The sequence below is a fragment of the Mus caroli genome, unplaced genomic scaffold (assembly GCF_978045245.1).
Source record: "Mus caroli unplaced genomic scaffold, Mus_caroli_1 scaffold_1, whole genome shotgun sequence".
NCBI classification, from domain to species: domain Eukaryota; kingdom Metazoa; phylum Chordata; class Mammalia; order Rodentia; family Muridae; genus Mus; species Mus caroli.
Genome location: NW_028227256.1, coordinates 162488404 through 162507597, shown reverse-complemented (window position 1 = coordinate 162507597; position 19194 = coordinate 162488404). Strand labels below are relative to the sequence as shown.

The following is a 19194-nucleotide window of genomic DNA, read 5'->3' as shown; positions in this document are numbered from 1 at the left end:
GTGACAGCTGCTCCAGCTGAGGAAAGGGACAATTGATTCTGCGAAGGCTCAGGGGAGTTGTGGTTCTCCAGAATGAGTGTATGCAGGGCAGGGTGGTGGCTGCTTGCGAAAGACAGGAGCATCCACATGCGGTGTGCCCTCTTAAACACTAACATCCAGATTCATTGTGTCAAGATATAGGAGCTTCCATCTCTGCAATAATAGCTCCTATACTAGCTCAGAGCCATCAGTGTGTACAGTTCCTCTTTTTATTAGGCCTCAGGGAAACATGCTACAGGAGACCAGCCAGCCAGGGCAGGCTGACAGACTCCCTGACGGAAGACTGATGAGCTCATTCCTGACTTAGGCACAGCATCACAGGAATGGTCTTGCCAACAAACCTCATCTAGTGTTAAAATCAGAACAATGGTGCCCGATTTCACAAAGATTTTCTTTGACTGGATTATTCGCAGTGGAAGAGAAGAGACAAATGTTCTCTTTAACTGACTTTTGTTGTTGTGAACTAGGAATGTCCAGGAATTAAGCAAAGCTACTCTCTGCCTTATAAACTGGACATGATGGGGGACAATGGTGGAGAATGCTGAGTTTGAGTGTCACAGAAAGACAGTGACAGTGAAAGGCAATGTAAAGGTCATTTAAACAGGTGACTGTGTCCAAGCAGATCATTCTACAAACCTACTGATCAGTCATAGATCCAGGGAAGGATTATTTAGACAAAACAATAAACAAGTGAACATGTTCCTAAATTCAAACCCCTCTGTTCCAGGGTGCATATGCACAGCTTCCATCCAGCAGGCCGACTGACTGGGATGTGACCTGGAGGAGCTGGAGCCGTTTGAGGACAGTGGAAGAGGCAAAAGGTCTCCGAAGTCTTGTTTGCAGCCCTTCTGGTGACATGTGTTGGCTGTTAACAGACCATTGGACTACAAATTTGGATTCTTCCAGCTAAATAAATATGTGTTGCATTTACAACTAGTCCAGTGGGAACCGATTAGAAATGGCATGTCTGCATTGAGCAGGAATTTACTTTCTTGCCAGGTTTCAGTGATGTTGCGATATCCAGAGAGATATCACGCTGAAATCAGAACAGCACCTTGGCTCCCACCAAACAAATAAATCCCACATGCATCTGGGAGTTAGTGATGGTTTTGTTTTTCTATCCCAGAATGATGTTATTTCTGAGTCTCTAAATGCTCGAAAATACAGAGGTGCCAGACATTCACTTGACAGGCTTCTCATGCATGCTGCAGAGAGAATTTCAATGTAGAAGGGAAGGAGGCTGCATTGGAGCATGCCTGCAATCCCAGCACTCTCAGGATACAAAGGCAGGAAATGTTTGCTGAAAGCTTGAAGAATTCCTGATCTACAAAGGCAGTCCTAGACCAGCCAAGGAAATATAAAGCTTGTGTCAGACAAACACATAGGACTGGGGAGGTATCTAGTGATTAAAAGCACCTACTGTTCCTGCAGAGGACCAAAGTTCAATTCTCAGCACCCACATAGGGTAGCTTTCAATCTCCTATAGATCTACATCTAAGGGATCTAATGATCTCCTCAGGATTCCATGGTGCCTGGACACACAGACACACCCACACAGAGATACATAGATATACACATAGAGAGACACACAGAGACACACACATATACAGACATATGCAGGTACACACAGACACATACACACACACACACACACACACACACACACACACACATGTAGGTGGAAAGGTTCATCCTTTTATGTGTCTAGTTCCACCATTTAATTCAAGTCAGCTAAAGTGACATAAGAGAAGGTACCAAGGGCAGGGATTAGCAGCATGTCAGTGTGGGGAAGGTAGAACATAGCTGTCCATTCACCATGCAGGGCTGTTAAAAGGATCAAGCACAATAAGCCACACCTCCTAATAGTGCCACTCCCAGGGCCAAGCATATTGAATCACCACAGGTATGCACGCATATACACAAAGTAGTTTAAAAGTGAAAAAGCCAAGTGGTCACAGCATTTGCTGTTCTCTGATTGGATTCATGGCTGTAGATACAATATGACCAGTTGCCTCCTCAAGCTCCTGCCTCATGACCTCTATACATGAGCACATGCATCCTCCAACTGTGAGCCAAAATAAATCATTTCTCCCTTAAGTTACCTTTTCGGGGTATTTTTATTACAGTGAAAAGAAGTTTTTTTTATTATTATCATTTATTAAAAACTCACTCTATCAATATCAATTTCACTGCAATTACTGCTTGTAAGAGCTAGCAACATATAGGTACTCTTTTGACACCTTTTATACTAAGGGCCAGATAGTATGCTGAGATACTGAAGAATTGAAAATGTATGACCTTGGGGCTTCATTCAATTTAGAAGGGTATAATATAACACCATGACTCAGGCAATTTAAAGATCCCACTAAAATGTGCAGACACCCTTGGAACAGTGAGTCATATGCTGTGCTGTGTGGTGTTTGGTGTACAGTGTTTATGCCACTTCTCTAGGGTTTCCTTGGAAAAAGTATCATTTCCACAGAACCACTGAGGTTCTGACACGGTGCTGTCTCAGCTACAGCCAATCACGTTGAAGCAGTCATTTTGGGGAGTCTGCTTCAAAGTTGAGCTGTGATATCATTCTCACTGCCCAGTGACTCTGACCAATTGTGATATATCTGGACCCACATGGGGTGAGGGAGAATAAGGGATTGGGGGTCAGGAAGGCAAGTGGAAGAACCCTGAAGACCAAGGTTCAGGGGTGAATTTTATGAAACCTGAATGTTTCTGTCAATTCAAGAAGAGTTACCCATCTCATTTAGACCATTGTTAAACTAACCAAGATCCTCTCTGTTCCTTATCTATGCCTTTCCATAGTCATGACATTCTTAGTATTATAAGTGATGAGCTGTATCTAAGGGGAAACTTGGGAAGTCATTTTTAAAGAGAAAAAGGACATGTAATATTTGTGGGGAAGCAAGGCAGATGGCCGCTGGAGTCTGGGGCATCCTTAGATGGATAGTAGAATTTGGTACACAGTGATTTGTCTGTATCCGGCCTTGGCACCCACGTAAACAGGGTAAGTTTCAAGCATCAATGCTCCAAGTGTTGACACACAGTAATACAGAATGTGCATCATTTCTATTGGTTGCTCAATTAGAAGACAAGGATTACAGAAAATTTAGATGCTTCTGCCTTTGTCATGTTCAACCTCTGTTGTCAGTAAGATTTTCTTGGGCATTTATCTGCCTGACGGCTGAAAGCTTTGGGCCCCAAGCCCATTCCCTGTTGTTCTGTTTGCCCAGAACCCCAGGCAGCAGGCATGATGGTCTGTCTGCAGACACTGTGGGCTCTCTCATTCATCCTGGCAGAGACCCCAGGCTCTTACTGTGATGGCAAACGTGTCTGTCCCAGAATACTCTTTCTCTCCCTGAGTGAGCATGACTTGGTGCACCCCTGGCTCACCCCTGTTCCTCTGCCCATCCATCTCCTGTCACATGTTCTGTTTTCTGCAAGGCAATGCTTGGCCTTGTTGGGTGTTTCTGCCCTTGAAAGGCTTATTAGGATAGAAGGTCTCTTCTGCATCTGGGAAAGTGGAAGGGACTCTGCGTTGAAAACAACTCAGCTTGGTGTGATCATAGCCCATGGCTAAGCCAGGATCCTGTTATCACATTTAACCCTCACTAGAAAGCTAGGGCGTAGGCTAAAGCCTTCATTAATTGAACAAATGGGAGTGAATGCTGTGTATCTGATGTCACCAATGGGCCTTGGGACCTGGGGAGAGAGATCAGTCCCTAAAGGGCTTACAGCATAAGCATGAAGAGTTTGATCTACAGCACTTGTGTCAAAATTGGAGCATGGTGGCTCACACTAGTGATCCCAGCCCTGGGGAATCCAAGATAGGAGGGTATCTGAGGCCCACTGGCCAGCCAATCTAACCTAGAACACAAGATCCAAGTCCCAGAAAAAGACTCTTTCAGAGAGATGTCTCCCAGAAAGATGCCTCCTAAGGGGCTATATCCCAGGTAGACATCTAACATCCACACACATGTGTGCACACATATGAACACATGTTCATCCACACACACAGAGAAAAATATGTAAAAATTCTTTTTAAAGGGCTTAGTATATGCATAAGTACCAAGATCTCTGTGAGCTCAGAGCTTATAATGCAGAGGAGGGAGAGTGGGAATGAAGAATTAAAAATCTATTGAAGTTTAAAACAACAACCTATGTTTTTGAACCAGTTATGACTGGGAATATGGTATAGCCCTAGAACACTTGCCTAGAATGATGGATTCTTGGTGCTACAAGAAAACAAGAAACTTCTGCCCAGTCTCTCTCCTCTCCTCTCCTCCTCTCTCCTCTCCTCTCCTCCTCTCTCCTCTCCTCTCCTTATTCTCCTCTCCTCTCCTTATTCTCCTCTCCTCTCCTTATTCTCCTCTCCTCTCCTTATTCTCCTCTCCTCTCCTCTCCTCTCCTCTCCTCTCCTCTCCTCTCCTCTCCTCTCCTCTCCTCTCCTCTCCTCTCCTCTCCTCTCCTCTCCTCTCCTCTCCTCCCCTCCCCTCCCCTCCCCTCCCCTCCCCTCCCCTCCCCTCCCCTCCCCTCCCCTCCCCTCCCCTCCCCTCCCCTCCCTTCTCCTCTTCTCTCTCTCTCTCTCTCTCTCTCTCTCTCTCTCTCTCTCTGTCATGCACATGGGTACACACACAGACATATCACTAAGATCCAAACACAGGTATTAAAAATCTGGGTAGAGAGAGGTATCCATACACAGAATGTAATAGAGTGTTGTTCTCATCCTTACAGACTGCAAACTGCAGTTTTCATCAGAATTTTTTTTATGGAGACACAGTAAATAAACCTTGCCATCATTTCCAATGACACACCGAATTTTCAGAGAAGTAAAGGTGCCTTTCCAGGACGTTATAGAGGGGACAACGAGGAAAGAGGTTGCAGTAAAAAATGGCACAGAGCCTGAGATTCAGGATGCCCTTGCATGTACCAGCATTCCTTGGATCCAACATAGCATGCAGATCTTTGGTCTTTGATTCTGGATGTGCTTGGGCTCACTCATCAGCCCTTGGCGTACCTGCTCACCAGTCGCGATAGGGTAAGAAGCAGTTTTAGTGAAGCTAGAGGAGGTTTCTTTTCTGGCATGTAGCTTCAGACTTCAGCTGACTTTGAGCTGTGAATTTACTGTCATTGCTGCAAGAAGAACTATTGGACTCAAGAGACTTTGTGCACCACTGGCGCATCTGTGGAGTAACACCATGATTACAGAGAACAGAACCCGCAAGGCTTTCCTCCCAAACATCAGACTATGGAGAGACGAAGCCCTTGAATGAGCCAAGGTTTGAATGTTGATTTTGGATAACTATCCAAGGCTTAAAAGCCTGGGTTGTTTGGAGGCCAAAGAATTTGAGTAAGTTGTGTGGTTAACTGGTGTGAGTTATCAGGGTGACTAAATATGTGTGTAATCTCATAGAAGATTGGAAGCCAGAGTCAGGGAGCACTGGGCTTCATCCCAGGGAGAGACAGAGAAATAGGACATCCCAGGCTGGGGCTGCCAAGCAACTCAGAAAACACCAGCACTGTTTTGCTGTTGCTGTGATTGTTGCTTTGCTTCCTGTCTCTAACTCTTTATCAGAATGTGGCCCAGAAGAGACTTGGTTACTCCTGGAAGTGCCGCAGGGATACAGGTCCCAAACAGACTTGGATGTGAGGTGAGGTCATCATCATGACAGAGGGAGCAGGCTTGGGGACAGGAGCCACTAGGCATTAGTCTTTCTTTTTTCATGGCAAAGAAGGGTCTGGAGACATTGGGTTGGATGACCTGTAGGGTTTTTTCTGGTATGAATGGTCTCCCTCAGCCATTCCTTCTCTTCTATAGTCTAGCTGCTGCTTATCACACTGGTTTGTGACATCCTGGGCTTATTTGAAGGACCAGATCATTGTAGGCTCCCACCCACCCCCAGGAGCTCTAAGGAGTAAGATTTAGTTACCAGACTCACCAGCAGGAATATGGACACCTCTTGCTATAGCGGCAGCAGTAAAATTGCCACTCACGATCCAGCACTGACTCGAAGTAGCGGCTCTGGAAGCCCGCCACCAATCCATTGTTGGAGCACTTCTGGTACCTGAAGAGAAGAAGGCATCAGAGCACTGATGAATACAGACCCCTTCCTCAGACCCTCCTGACACAGTTAATATGCTCTTTGACCCACACCCCCACAAGTTATTCTATTTGATACAAAGAGTAGCTGTTGTATTGTAGAAATTACATGTGTGCCATAAAGGTTCCAATGGCTCAGTAACTTTGAATGGAAGGATGCTTGGGAGACCCTGTTCCTAATGACTTTCCATAAATGTATGCTTAGATGAAAGAAAGCTTATGAATTTTACAATTGAGGATGCTATAAATCATTTTACTTGAATTTAAACTAGAAAGCTGACGAAGAAGTGTAATGAGTTGTTAAACTTCAAATTAATATTTTACTCTCTCCCTACATGGCACACAAAGTATAGATAGATGCAGTGCTGTTTTTGAGAACCTGATGAGAAGTTTAGGATCATAGTCAACATTCTGTCTGCGTATCCAGGAATCTTCCTATCATCTTCTATTTGGGTCTCTGAACTTTACCCCTAGAACCTACAGATAAGCCAGGAACCTGAAAAAATTCCCCACAGAAAATCCACAGGCCAACTGAGTTCAAACTCTTTCCAGAGGCCCCTTTTCTGTCCTATCGTTTCCAATTTTTTTCCTGCATGGTGTGTCCTCCATCCTGGTCCTAAGTTGGGAGGGAATTTTCACTTTCATCGACCTGTGCTGCTGGTCTCTGAGCCCACCTCTTCCATCTCTAAGTGAGGAACAGTGAGGCTCCTCCTCTTCCCGCCTTTCCCCTACCCACACACTGCCTGAAGGTTTGGTCCTTTCTGTTTGGATGATGAGTGTTTCCTTCCTGGCCTCGGAGCTTCCTTGTCTTATGTAGAACATGATATTTCCTAAGTTGTTCCAGGCCGGTTTCTGTTGTTAAGATAGAACAGCACACCAGTTTGGATTTTTCTTTCCCTGCTTACAGAGAAACTAATTCTATCACGGGGCCCTTTATTGTTTCCTATTACCTTCCAAAGGACTTATGTCCCAATGCTGTCCACACACAGATTCAAAGATTTAGTTTATAATACATGAAACAGATTCAAACCACAGTACAAGCCCCTCGAAATCAGGCCTTCAGCTTCTTTTGTATCCTTCGGTTTCTTAGGCATTTGGGATATTGATCTGTCCTCTCTCGTGTGAGACAGAAGGTAGGTGGCTGATGGTACATCATCTGAAGGCTGCTAGATTAACCTTGATTTGCAAATAAAACTGCTTCTAGAAAGTATGAAAGGGGGATTGTTCCCTTCACTGACTACTGAGGCAGGGGGTGGGGGAGGAGGAGACTGAAGTGGAAACTTAAGGGTTCTTTGGAAAGTCAGTTGTGTCGGATGGTGTTTTGCTGGGGCAGACAGACACGTGATGGAGTGTTTTCATGAAGCAGGCACAGGTGGAAGGATGTTTTGCTAAAGCAAGCACGTGAAAGGATGCATGATGAAGAATTCTTCACTAATGAAGTGCATGTGTTGGTTTGCCTTACAATGTGTAGCTGAGCTCTGTCTATTATGACTCTGTAGAGAGAAATGTACCAAAACACTTCTGGTGGTGCTCTGGTGGCTTCTTGCTGCTTCCTTGGACTCCAGCTGATTGGCAGAGTGACGTCTGCTGTTACAGACTCACGTGGAGTTTTGCTAAGACAGACTCATGGACTGAGGCAAGACATGTGGTGAGGCCAGACTCCTGGAGGACACATGATGTTTGGAGGGAATATCAATTGGACTCAACAGTCAGTGACAGAGAGCCCTTGCTTTGCAATCAGTGCTCCTCATTCTCGGTCTCATTCCATGAGAGAGGCATAACAAAGAACTCCTGGAATCCCTGGTGGCCCTGGTTCCTCCTACTGACTTATGCTGATTCAGCCAAGGCTTGGTTGTTTCTGCTAGGTTGTGCCACCCTTGCTGATTTGTGCTTGCTATCCCAACTCTACCAAACTAGACTGCTGGCATATTCATGAAGTGTTTGCAAATGGATGGAGCTGCCGCTGCTGACCCATAAACTGAACTGTGGATTTCCTGACAAGGCAGATGGGATTTGCTCCAAAGAACAATTTCTAAACAGGTCCACCTCCCCTGTATCCTAATAACCTTTCTTTTCCACTACCTCTGTGAGCTGGAAGGGGGCAGGCATTCAAGAAGAGTTATTAAAAAATAGGGTTTGAGAAAAATTAAAATCTACAGGCAATCTAATGAACTGAAATACTGGGGCATTTATTTAAGTGTCATTTTTTTTTCTTCCCCCCTTGGTGGAAATTAACTCATGCATCTTTCCTTTTTATTCATTTATCATTTATGTGTGTATTCATTCATATGTGTATTTAAATATACATTCATTCATCAACAATTTATACCTTACTACTATTCTGTTTCAATCACTGTATTATGATGAAAAGGGAATTAAGAGATGGACTGGGTGCTTACTCAACTATGTTCTCAAGAGTGGTAACAAGTTTGGAGTGAGAACTCAGCTCTGTGCGATCAATAATGAAATTCCATATGTAAATTGAGATGGATGGTTTTTGATTATCTAGCCTTTTTTTTTTTTAACCTCAAAAGTATTGCCACTTTGGGCTTATACATTTGACATTAAACTATGACTGTCATACTGTGATAGAGAAATAACTTTCCTCGTGTGTCTCAGGTGGGTCTGCTCATCTCAATTCCAAATCAGTGTGGGTGGGAGGATCTCAGTCTATGCTCTAAGAGTCATAGGCAAATCCTAAGGTCTTCAGAGGGAGAAGGCAGAACACACTGGTGCACTATGAGATTTCCTGTTTTGTCCTCATTAAATAATTACTTTCCTCCAGAGCAGAGCCCTTTTACTCCCATCTCGGGTGTGCTTTTATCACTGAGACACCTCTATCCTTGTGTTCTGTGTACTCAGCTTCCTATAAGGAAAGGAGATCCCATGGTGGTGAACTCCCTTATGGAAAATGACTATCAGAAGGTAAGCAGACTCCTTTCGTGGAAGCCCAGTTCTGAAAGCAATCTGAGTTCCAAAAATTCCCTTCTGGCACTCTGCTGGCCAGCCAGCCTCATGGCCCTTTCGAGAAGAGTACTGTCATTTTCACAAGGCCCCTCAAATAATGCTTCCCTGTGAAGAGTGACTGCTCCCTACATTACCCTGGCCCCAGACCATTTGGAGAAAGGTAACTGAATATCAGTGCTCCTCTACAGTGTCAGCTGGATGGCCTTCATATTTTGTTAATGTGCGCCTGATATGGAGTTTGGTGGTATGGAGTTGTTCCTTTTAGAACTAGACTTTGGTAGGGATATGTATTCACAATGTAAAGACGGACATGGCGGGGCGGGGGATTACTATCATGGGCTATGCTTCTAGACTGGTGCCTCACTGCTAGCTGAGTCATTGAGAACAGTTACCACATCAACTAATAACGTAGGTTTCTTCTCTGCAAAATGCACATAGTACGTATTTGTATTTCTCTAAAAACCAAATAAGAGGATTCATAGAAAACCCTGAGAACGCTGGTGTTTTGGGGATGTGTAAATCACCTACTGTCATTATATTTTGGTGTAGTCTACACAACCAGTTGGAGTCTACTTTGTGAGAGCCAGTCCGGGGCTGAGTGTCACTGAAGCATTGTATATGTGCTCTGAGCTGTTGTGCCCCTAGGATGACGCTCACTGAGAGAGGATGCCTCAGCCAATCTGTACACAAGATGCTCTGTTATCTCTCATCACCCCAGGCAGATAGTACAGGCCTGGTGGGAAAAGACCATTTCATTTTTATTTTGGATTCCTCGTAATGCCTGAGGCTTGTCCCGTAAATGTTTGATAGAATGATTGAGCAAATGACTGACCAGCTGTCTCCCTCTATTGGAGGTAGACTTAACTTGTAAGGGCCTATCATTTGAGCCTTTGAAAGGCTCTGCAACTCTTCCTAGGTTGTAACTATGGAAACTGGAGCAGTGGTTAATCTTCCTGTTTCCAGCATCTGCTGCAGGAGCAGTTCTTTTGGAGGATGAAGGTGCCAAATGGGTACTGCTTCATGCAGTACTCGCATGCCCTGTTTATGCCCTCAGTCGCCTTCTCAATAACCTCTTAGATAACAAAGCTTATGTGAACATTGAGTAGAGCTGCAGAATTCAGAATTACAGGCCCTGGTTCAAGAAGGTGAGAATTGATGAGGGCAGCTGATGAGGCTGAGGGAGGGAGCGGGAAGGTTCTGCATTGATCCACACATTTCAGCTCAAACAAAGAAAACAAACAACAGTACAAGGGCATGTCAAGGCCCTGGGACACTTCACAGCACCAGCTTGTTGCTTTTGAATGGTCTGCCGAATACCGTGTCAGCTCCAAGGCTGTAGCTTTACTGATGAGTTGTGGCATGAGCCTGACTTCTCATCAGACTCCAAGAAAATGTTCCCTTGGCACACGAGGGCCAGGTGCTCTGCTTCAGAGAGTCCCCTCCCATTTTTTTCATTATCTCTTTGCTATTCAATTTCAGCCTCAAACACAAGAGCGATATCAGTTCCGCGCCGCTGAAGGCTGGGAGTTTTCTGGAAGGGAAGGCTTGGGGCTATTACTCTTCCCGTGACAACAACATTTGCTCCTGTGTTCTGAGGAAAATGGCCTTTCTGAAAACGATTTATCTCAAGGTCACCACCTTAGAAGCAGAGACAGGAAATGGACCCCTCTGTCTGCAATGGTAAAATGGAAATAATAGGTCATGGGAGGACCTCATTCTGAGGAATCCGCAGGCAGGGAGTCTCCTCTCCACCTTGACATGAATGTGCTCCGTGGGTTCTCATAGACCTGGTGAGGACTCAATGAAGTGATACCTGAATGAGAGTAGCCACGCTAGTCACTAACTAGAAAAGGATCTGTGACTTGGGCTTGTTTTTTACCGAAACTTTTATGCACAATTCCCTTCAAGGAGGTACAGAACAAACAACAAACAAACAAACAAAAATGGCATTACTGTCCATCTGCTCCCAACAGCTCCTCAGGTAGACTTTTCCTTATATGTGAGCTTCACCGAGTCTGGGATGGTCAGACTGGAAGAACGAATGACACCAGTCAGAGGTAGGAGGAAGGAAGAGAGGGGAGGAGGGGGAGAGGGATGGCAGGTTTTCTTTTTCTTTTTTCTTTTTAAGTGGTTTGTGGAGTTTTAGCCCATAAACTCTGATCTCTGCTAGCCCATGTTCAAATGTATAGAAAACCCAAGATATCAGTGAACCGAAACTAGGATTGAGCTGGGTATAAAAGCAAAGGCCACATCACCATCTTGGTCAGTAGCTCTCAAAAAATTTCTAAATTGGAAGATCTGGCTGTGTTAGTCTTGTCTCACTTCATAACACACATATTTTAAGGGCTGTTAGCTTGTCTCCAGTGCCATGGCTGGCATGGGCTAAGAGTAGTTTTGCCCGTGTTTCATACCAGTGGCCAACTCCCTGAACTGAAGGAACCATGTGACACAGCCTTTTGAACTTTTCCAAATTTCCTCCCATTCCTCGAAGTGGGTAATTGTAACATAGAATCAAACTTTAGGTTTTTAATTCTACTCTTCCTGGAATAATTCTTTAGTTACCATTAACCATTTAAAACATAATCCACAGAAATTTAGGATACCCATTAACTATTTCAAAAAGTATTAAAGTTAAAGTCTGCTCTGTACTGAGCCTGGTTTTCTTCTTGGGGTTCTGGTACTGACAAGCAGGTCCTCTGACAGTGCAGACATTTTAAAAAGAAGCAAAGTGAGACCGATGATGGAAGAGCACAGAGCAGAGGACTAGACGGGTCAGGGCAGTGACCTGGTAAGGTAATGTTGAGGTAACAGGCAGGGATATAAACTGTGATGCAGGATAAGGATGTTTAATCTAAAAAACTGAATTTCTGGATTTTTTTTCCATTTAAAACTTATTATTTATGGATTTAAGAAACCCCTATAATCCTTGGGTCCTCCATGAAGAATCATTAGTGCTGAACTCCCCCAACAATGCATCCAGTTTCAGAGGGTAAGATGCAGCTTCAGGCTCTACTCCCTAATAAGTCTCACACTTTCTGACTCAGATTGATGTTTTCCCTCCTTGGGATGTATCGATGCACACATTTCATTTCAAATCGTCTTCATCTGGCTGCCCACCCACGCCCAGTGTGACAATACAAGCTTTTTGAAAATAAATACTGCATCACTTATTTTCCTGCCCCAATGATGGGGGCATGAACGGTCTTTTAAAATAATGTTCAGCTGTACGCAGGCTGCTCCATTCTTGCTGTTCCTAGATATGAGTTCTGTCACCAGACTCCATGTTTTAGAGTTGCTGGACTGTCTACCAAGAATTAAGCAGAAACAACCTGTCAGGCAGAAAGATGCACTGTAGAAAAGCAGTCAGTAGCAACTATTCAAAGGGCATTGGAGGAGATCCAGCTTGCTTTGTGATATGTCCTTTTAAACCTAAACTTTCAGACTATAAAAGGATAGCAAGCAGGCTTAAGGGTGGAGGGCTCATAATCAAAAGCTATTAAACTACTTTTAAACCTGTTGGCATAATGCCAGCTCAGTATCTATTAAGTTGTGGCAAGTGTTCAAGATGCTTGAAATTGTACATTTAATATTCATAGATTCTAACTGAATTATATATTCCAAAAGTCCATGTATCCTGCCACTTCCGTTTTGAAACTTACTAGCTAGGTGTGGCTTGTCTCAGAGAGCCAAGTGTCCCTAACAGTGATCATGAACAACCCTTCACAAGGAGTTACATGGGTGAGTATTCTGTTAAATATGGTATCTATGTTAGTCATTTTAATCATCAAAACAATTCTATGAAATGGGCAAAAATAGCTAGCATGATCTTCCCTGTTTTATACATGAAATGGGGCTTTAGAGATGTTACATAACTTACCTAAAGAGACACAGATATCCTTTAAAATTTTTGTTTGTTTTTTTCAAGGCTGGGTTTCTTTGTATGAAATGTCCTGAAACTCTCTTTGTAGACCAGGCAGTCCTTGAACTCACAGAGATCCACCTGCCTCTGCCTCCTGAGTTCTGGGATGAAAGTGGAGTGCCTCAATGCCTGACATCCTTTAACATTTTATAATATTTTCTAGGACACATTTCTGTTGACATAGAAACAGAGGACATGAGAGCTACAGGATTGTGTTGTGGGGAATTAGTCCTCTTAAGGGTAAAGTTCGAAGCCTTGAAACACAAACACATACATACACACACAGGCATACATGCACTTGTGCACACACATACACACACACAGGTACACATGCACACATGCACACACACACATACAGGTGCACACATACAGGCACAGCCTAAGGTTTCCAGCTCTCTGGAAGTCTTTTATTGATTGGAAAGCTGACATCAGCAGATACCAGACAGAGGCAAATCCCACACTGGGAAGAGTAAATTTTATCATCGAACTTTCTTTAAAGAGAAGAAAAGTATCAAGTTCCCCTAGACAATTGATTTCCAGTACTTAGGAGAATAACCTAGATGGGAAGTTGGCCCAAATCCTCAGTCTGCCACAACCTTGTTTCCCACACTCAGCCTTGTTCTCAGAAGAAATTCTTACATGGAGTCCATTTTAGCTCAGCCCTCAGTATGGATATGGGTGTGTGTGTGTGTGTGTGTGTGTGTATTTAAACCTCATACCCATTTATGGTATAGAGCACAAGTCTTGACTGTTTCTCCATCACTGGCCTTCAGTAGGCACTGATTAATGCTTAGAGCCATGCTCCTACATTAGGAAAACAAAGATACTGAATATCTTCCTCCCAATACTGTAGTGAATAAGATTGGGCTGTGAGTAACTCAAGGGTGTAGGTCTGTGTTATTAATCTTCATATTATCACAGTCTAGCAAAGTTTATAGTAAAACCCACAGATTGAGCAAATAAATGTACAAATGGCAAAGGCTACAAGGCATCTAAATGCCACATAAGTTAGGGCCTGGGTCATCCACCCTTTACTTACGATGATGGTTTCAGTGACTTTTCAGTTCCAGGGCTTTCGTTTCTAACCTGTGTTGTAAGAAGATTGGCCTATATTCTCTGCAAGGCCCCTTCTAGGCTTGGGGTAATGAATACTGCGACATTCTGCTTGTCTTTGAATTTCCCATCATGCAAATCAACAGCCTGAATTCTTAATTTTCACCTTTCAACTTAGGAATAACTTTAGGTTTAAAGATGGCGTAAGATTCACATCTGCCCTTCACCCAGCTTCCCCGGTGCGGTGTCCCGAAACTTGAGTGCGTTTCTAAACACTAAGAGATGACATTAGAAGCAGCCCAAGCTTGAGAAATTATTATGACTTACACGTTTTCCCATTAATGTCCTTTTATTGGCCTAGGACTCAAGCCAAGACATTATGTAACGTTTACTCCTTATGCCTTTTGAAACAAAGAATTCGCTATGAATTATTTTAGTTTACTGAAACATTAAAAGCATTGGAGAATGTAAATCCAATAACAAGTCCATCTCGTGGTAACAATGTGGGTCAGCCAGGCTCTGGACATGTTTTAGAGATGCTCAAGGAAACCTATAAGTTCCCTACCATGCATGGTGGTGGATACAGTAAGCCAAAATGAAATATTGGACTTCATCTTATAAATGTGAAAATACAAAAGTTCAAAGACATGAGCAATGCATTGTCATGGATTAATTAATTCAAAATCTAAGCTCTAATAAAACAGGCTTTTAGAATGCCTTTGCAGATTCTCTGGAGTACGGGGACTAGAAATGGTGCAAACACATAGAACAGTCTTCCTCCAAATACATGCCTTGAAGAAGCCTGGTTTGCCCAAAGTAAGTTTTATCAAAGTCCACATCCACTAAGTCATTATTGACTGCCTTTAAATAAGATGTTAAAGTGTCAAATGTTTGTTTTAGATGTAGATTTGTTTTAGAATTCCCTTCTTCTCCTAGAAGCATCATGATTTTTTTATTTCTGTTTTATTTCTCTCATGTATTCTCTCCCATACCCTGCCCTCCAGAAGGAATTGAGAACCTAAGACAGTACAGCTGGGCTGGGTGGTGCGAAGAATCCTAGCTCGGAGAACCTTCCACCATAAGGCAGTTCCGACTCACTACAACTTCCAGTTTCGTCTTGCTCCACAAAAGACTTGTGTATCCCATGATATTTGCTAATCAAAGTCAGAGGGATCCTCTGAGAGCACCACAGACCTGTCCCTGAGGAGGCATGCATATGCACCGGGGACCAGAGAAGGCCTCTTGGGAATTTCAGTGGTGGAACCAGCCACCCCGCTTTACTTGAAACTTTATTCGAAAACATGTTTTTCAGCATAGACACCATGAGTAACAGCACTCCGCACTGATGGCTGCACCCGGAAAAGATGGCTCCCCATTAGCAAGTTTTCTTCAGCAGATTCTTTGTATTGTCAAGTTTGTGTTTGTCCCTCCTGCCTCTTAAAATAAACCTGAAAGCTAATTTACTTACACAAGACAGCCAAATTGCAGAAAACTCATCAACAACTCCTCCCCAGAACAGATTAAGAACAGGCAGCCAGTCGGGGAGACGTAATTGCTCCCCAGCCTGTGAACAATTTCTTGCCTTCCAAATTTTTCACTGAGACTGGAGTCTGAACACAAAGCCATAATCGTCTAGGAGAAAAATGCCTAGGGAGTAATTGGGTACCAGTTCTGGGGCAGCTGGGTCTGGTGATGAAGAAGCTGTTTCGCATGTTCATGACTTTCTAGCCCTGTGATTGGTGGAGATGGAGGAGGCAATGAACAAAGTGAAGATCTTAGATCCCACATATCAAAAAAAAAAAAAAATCACGTTTTTCCTTTTCTTCCTTTTTTTCCCCCTCTCTTCAACTTTGGGAGTTCATGGTAACCAGCTGCAAACAGGCACGTTTCAGACTAAATAACATATGGCTTCTTTCCTTAGCTGGGTGAACACACGGTTCAAGAGAATGCAAGCAAAAGCCAAGCACACGCTGAAGTGAGTGGCTGCTTTGTGCAGAGACTGCAAAGCCTGAGGGTTCATCTTCCAAAGGCAGCAGCAGGGAGACAACTGAAGCTTGGCCTAAGGTCCCACTACATTTTATCATTAGCACCAGAACCAAAACCCAGCTTGTGACTCACCCCAGGGCTCCCCCCTAGCCTGCCCCCAGTTAGGGGTTAGGCAGTCTTCACCCAGTGCTGTACTTCTGTGGCTCTATCAAGAGGTTAGAAAGCTGGCCCATCTATGTGATGGTCCCTTGGGGTGGGTGGACTGGCCAGGCAGTTACAACTAGGTCATTTCTACCCTTGAAGCCAGGCAATGAGCCTGCCTGCTGGGACTCACCAGGGTCTGTCCTCTGTCCTCAAGACAAGTTTGGTCTCTGAGTCATCTGTGTCTGAAAGGGGTTTTGGATTTGTTTGGCAGAAGCAGAGGGGATGGAGAAGGATGGCCTAACAGCTCTGTTCAAGAGGCCGCTACAGATTCTTCAGTCTGCTTCTGTTCCTGTAATGCTGCCTGCTGCCTCCACGGGTGGATAGGCCCTGTCCTCAGGAGCAGAGCTCTAATCAAACTGCCACTCAACACACTGGGCCAGTCCCTGTAGCTCCCACCTTCTCTCAGCTTGAGTGTGGTTCTGGGGCCCTGGCTCTGTCGACACGAGTCCACTTGGGGTAGAGGCAGCAGGGTCTTGGAAGCCCACCGCTGTAGCTCAGACTTTCTGGATCCAAATCTTGTCTTTCTAGCTAAGGAAACCCACTTATCTCCAGAGCACAGTTTGCCAACCTACAGCATGATGTATAGACTTGCTTAAAGCATTAGATCAGACAATTGTATGTAGTGTGTGGTGTTATGTATGCTCAGGGTATTTCTCCTGGATGGCTGAAAGTATCACCACTAATGTTTTATGTTGATCCATCCCAGATGCTCACTCTGCCCATGCCCTGCAGGAGCCCCTCATGCAGTTGTCTTGCTCAGCAGAGGACACACCCAGCTGGGCTACCTCCTTCCTCAGTCTACCTCTCCTAGGGTCAGCCTCCACCCTCTCCCTAAGCCCTGAAATTTGGGCTCCATTTGGACAGCTGTGAATGACCAGTCTAGCCACCCCTGGCTCTTAAGATGGGCTTCTGAGCAAATGCCAGGGCTGGGATAGTCAAATACCACAGAGAAGCACAAACTGGGACCAATGCAGTTCCAATGATTAGGCAAAAGGCAGAAGTCAGGACAGTACCTCTAAAAACCTTTGGTAAACTATACCCTAGCAACAGAGGCTACTTTAAATTCAAGAGAAAGGGAGAGAGAGGGAGACAGAGAAATCTTAGGAGTAAAACTCGACAGAACATATTTCATCAGAACAGCAGAGCACTACTTAACTTCACCACCCTTTGCTTCTAGTTCTCAGTCTTGTCTACCCAATCACTTACTTTGAATCAATATTTTTTTTCAAGATATTGATGCTGAGGACCCAACTGTTTATTTTGTCCCAAATATTTTTGGAAAACAGTAAATCATTCCAAAATGGAAATGTTATTCCAATGTCACAGGGATGCCCACTTTCTATAAATTCCTTAAGAAATCCCTATTTTAGAAGTCTGGTAAGCATTCTGCATACACACACCCAGCTTGCGGGACACACTGAGCCTAGGGATGGCCTTTGAAGGAGTAGAACCAGATCCATCCTTCATGAGACATACCCCATCCTGGTTTTTCACCTTACAACGTCATCTACATTGTACAGACCTGCCCACCAGAGCATGCAATAGCAAGTTTAGGATGTGCCCAGGTTATGAGCCCTGCTATTTTAAAGACCAAACTTCTCCCATGCAGTACGTGCACAGATATTCCCATCCCTAGATCACTCTCTGCTTCTTACCATTCCATGCCGGCCCTGTTGATCTCCTCCCACCAGCACTCAGTGGGCTCCCCCAGGCTTTGGGGTGTAGGCATGCAGGCATAGTTCCATTGTCTGTCAGAGCCTTCCTTCTTGCTAAAGATGCTCCTCACAGCTACCACCACTTGCCCGTGGGGACACTGATAGCTGAAGCCTTGGCGGTTAAGATTCACCCATCCATCATCACCGTAGTCCTGGTACTGCTGGTATGGGTACCCATAGCCACCATACTGGCCCCAGGCTGTGGTCACCAGTGGCAGAAGAACCCACAGAAGAGCGAGGTCCATTCTGCCCGGCTTCTGGCAAAAAAAAAATGTCACCCTCAGTTTGCTGGGCTGACTTTATACAGCTGCCGCTGACATGTGGTTCCCAGATGTGGGTGAACTGGATCCAACTGCAGTGTGTCATTGCTCAAGCAAAAGCTTTTCCACACTAAGAAATTGGCCTTGCTTGCGTCCAGCTTGTTTTAAGGTGGAATTCTATGAACATGCAAGGAACACGTAAATCAAGGAAATCTCCCTGGAGAATCACTTCACGGAGAGGGACCAGAGGCAGCTGCTCCACTGTGCTCAGAAACATCTAAGACCCCCCTCAATTGCCTACCTATCCCTCCCTCATCTCCCAGCATGCTGCGCCTCTGCCACGCCCCTTCTCACTAGCAAACCTGGTATCTGGTATCCATTCTTCTGCTTAGCTCTCTAGAATCATACGGAAACCCAGGTGGAGATTTCAAAACACAAACATTGATAAGTTAAAGGAATTCAACCTTTATATTTCTGCAAACCTAGGTGCCTGGATTCTTTTTACGTTCTTAGTCCGTCTTTTAATTGGGGGGTAGAAGCAGATGATCTGTTTTCAGGTCTACTGTTAAAATGTCTAACGTTCAGGTAGAAGTGCTATAGGTCCATGGAGAGAGCAGTGGGGCGTTATCTTTGCTTCAGCATCTGCCTGAGCTGCTGAAAGTGGTCCCTTCAGCTCTGGCTTAAGTATGGAACTGGTTAAGCTCCAATGAATAGTAACTTTTTTCAGCTGGCACTTTCTAACTTTACATTGACTTTTTTGTTTGTTGAGGTGCAGTGTATAAAATAAAGGCCAGCTTTTCAACTGTGTAGCATACAGTCCTGTAGACAGCAGTGAAATCATGCTATAGAGTAGACTGGATAGGCCAGAGCACACTCTGCATCCTCATTGTTCCCGATACCTAGTTCTGCTACCCAACAATCTGATGTTTGTCTCTCCAG

General features: G+C 44.4%; 1 protein-coding gene and 1 long non-coding RNA gene across 2 annotated transcripts in view; one reads left to right on the top strand and one right to left on the bottom strand.

The window, feature by feature from the left end:
• The window catches only part of LOC147006186 (uncharacterized), a 95655-nt gene extending 94518 nt beyond the window's left edge, over positions 1–1137 (top strand). The window contains exon 3 of the long non-coding RNA XR_015048309.1: positions 767–1137. This is a non-coding gene — a long non-coding RNA (uncharacterized LOC147006186). The remainder of the gene's footprint in view (positions 1–766) is intronic.
• Dpt (dermatopontin) overlaps positions 1–18259 on the bottom strand; it is a 29014-nt gene extending 10755 nt beyond the window's left edge. The window contains exons 1-2 of the mRNA XM_021171771.3: positions 17936–18259; positions 5991–6116 (exon numbers count right to left, since the gene is read on the bottom strand). Coding sequence (XP_021027430.1) covers positions 5991–6116; positions 17936–18240 — 431 coding nt within the window. The 5' untranslated portion in view covers positions 18241–18259. The remainder of the gene's footprint in view (positions 1–5990; positions 6117–17935) is intronic.
• Positions 18260–19194: the final 935 nt, after the last annotated feature.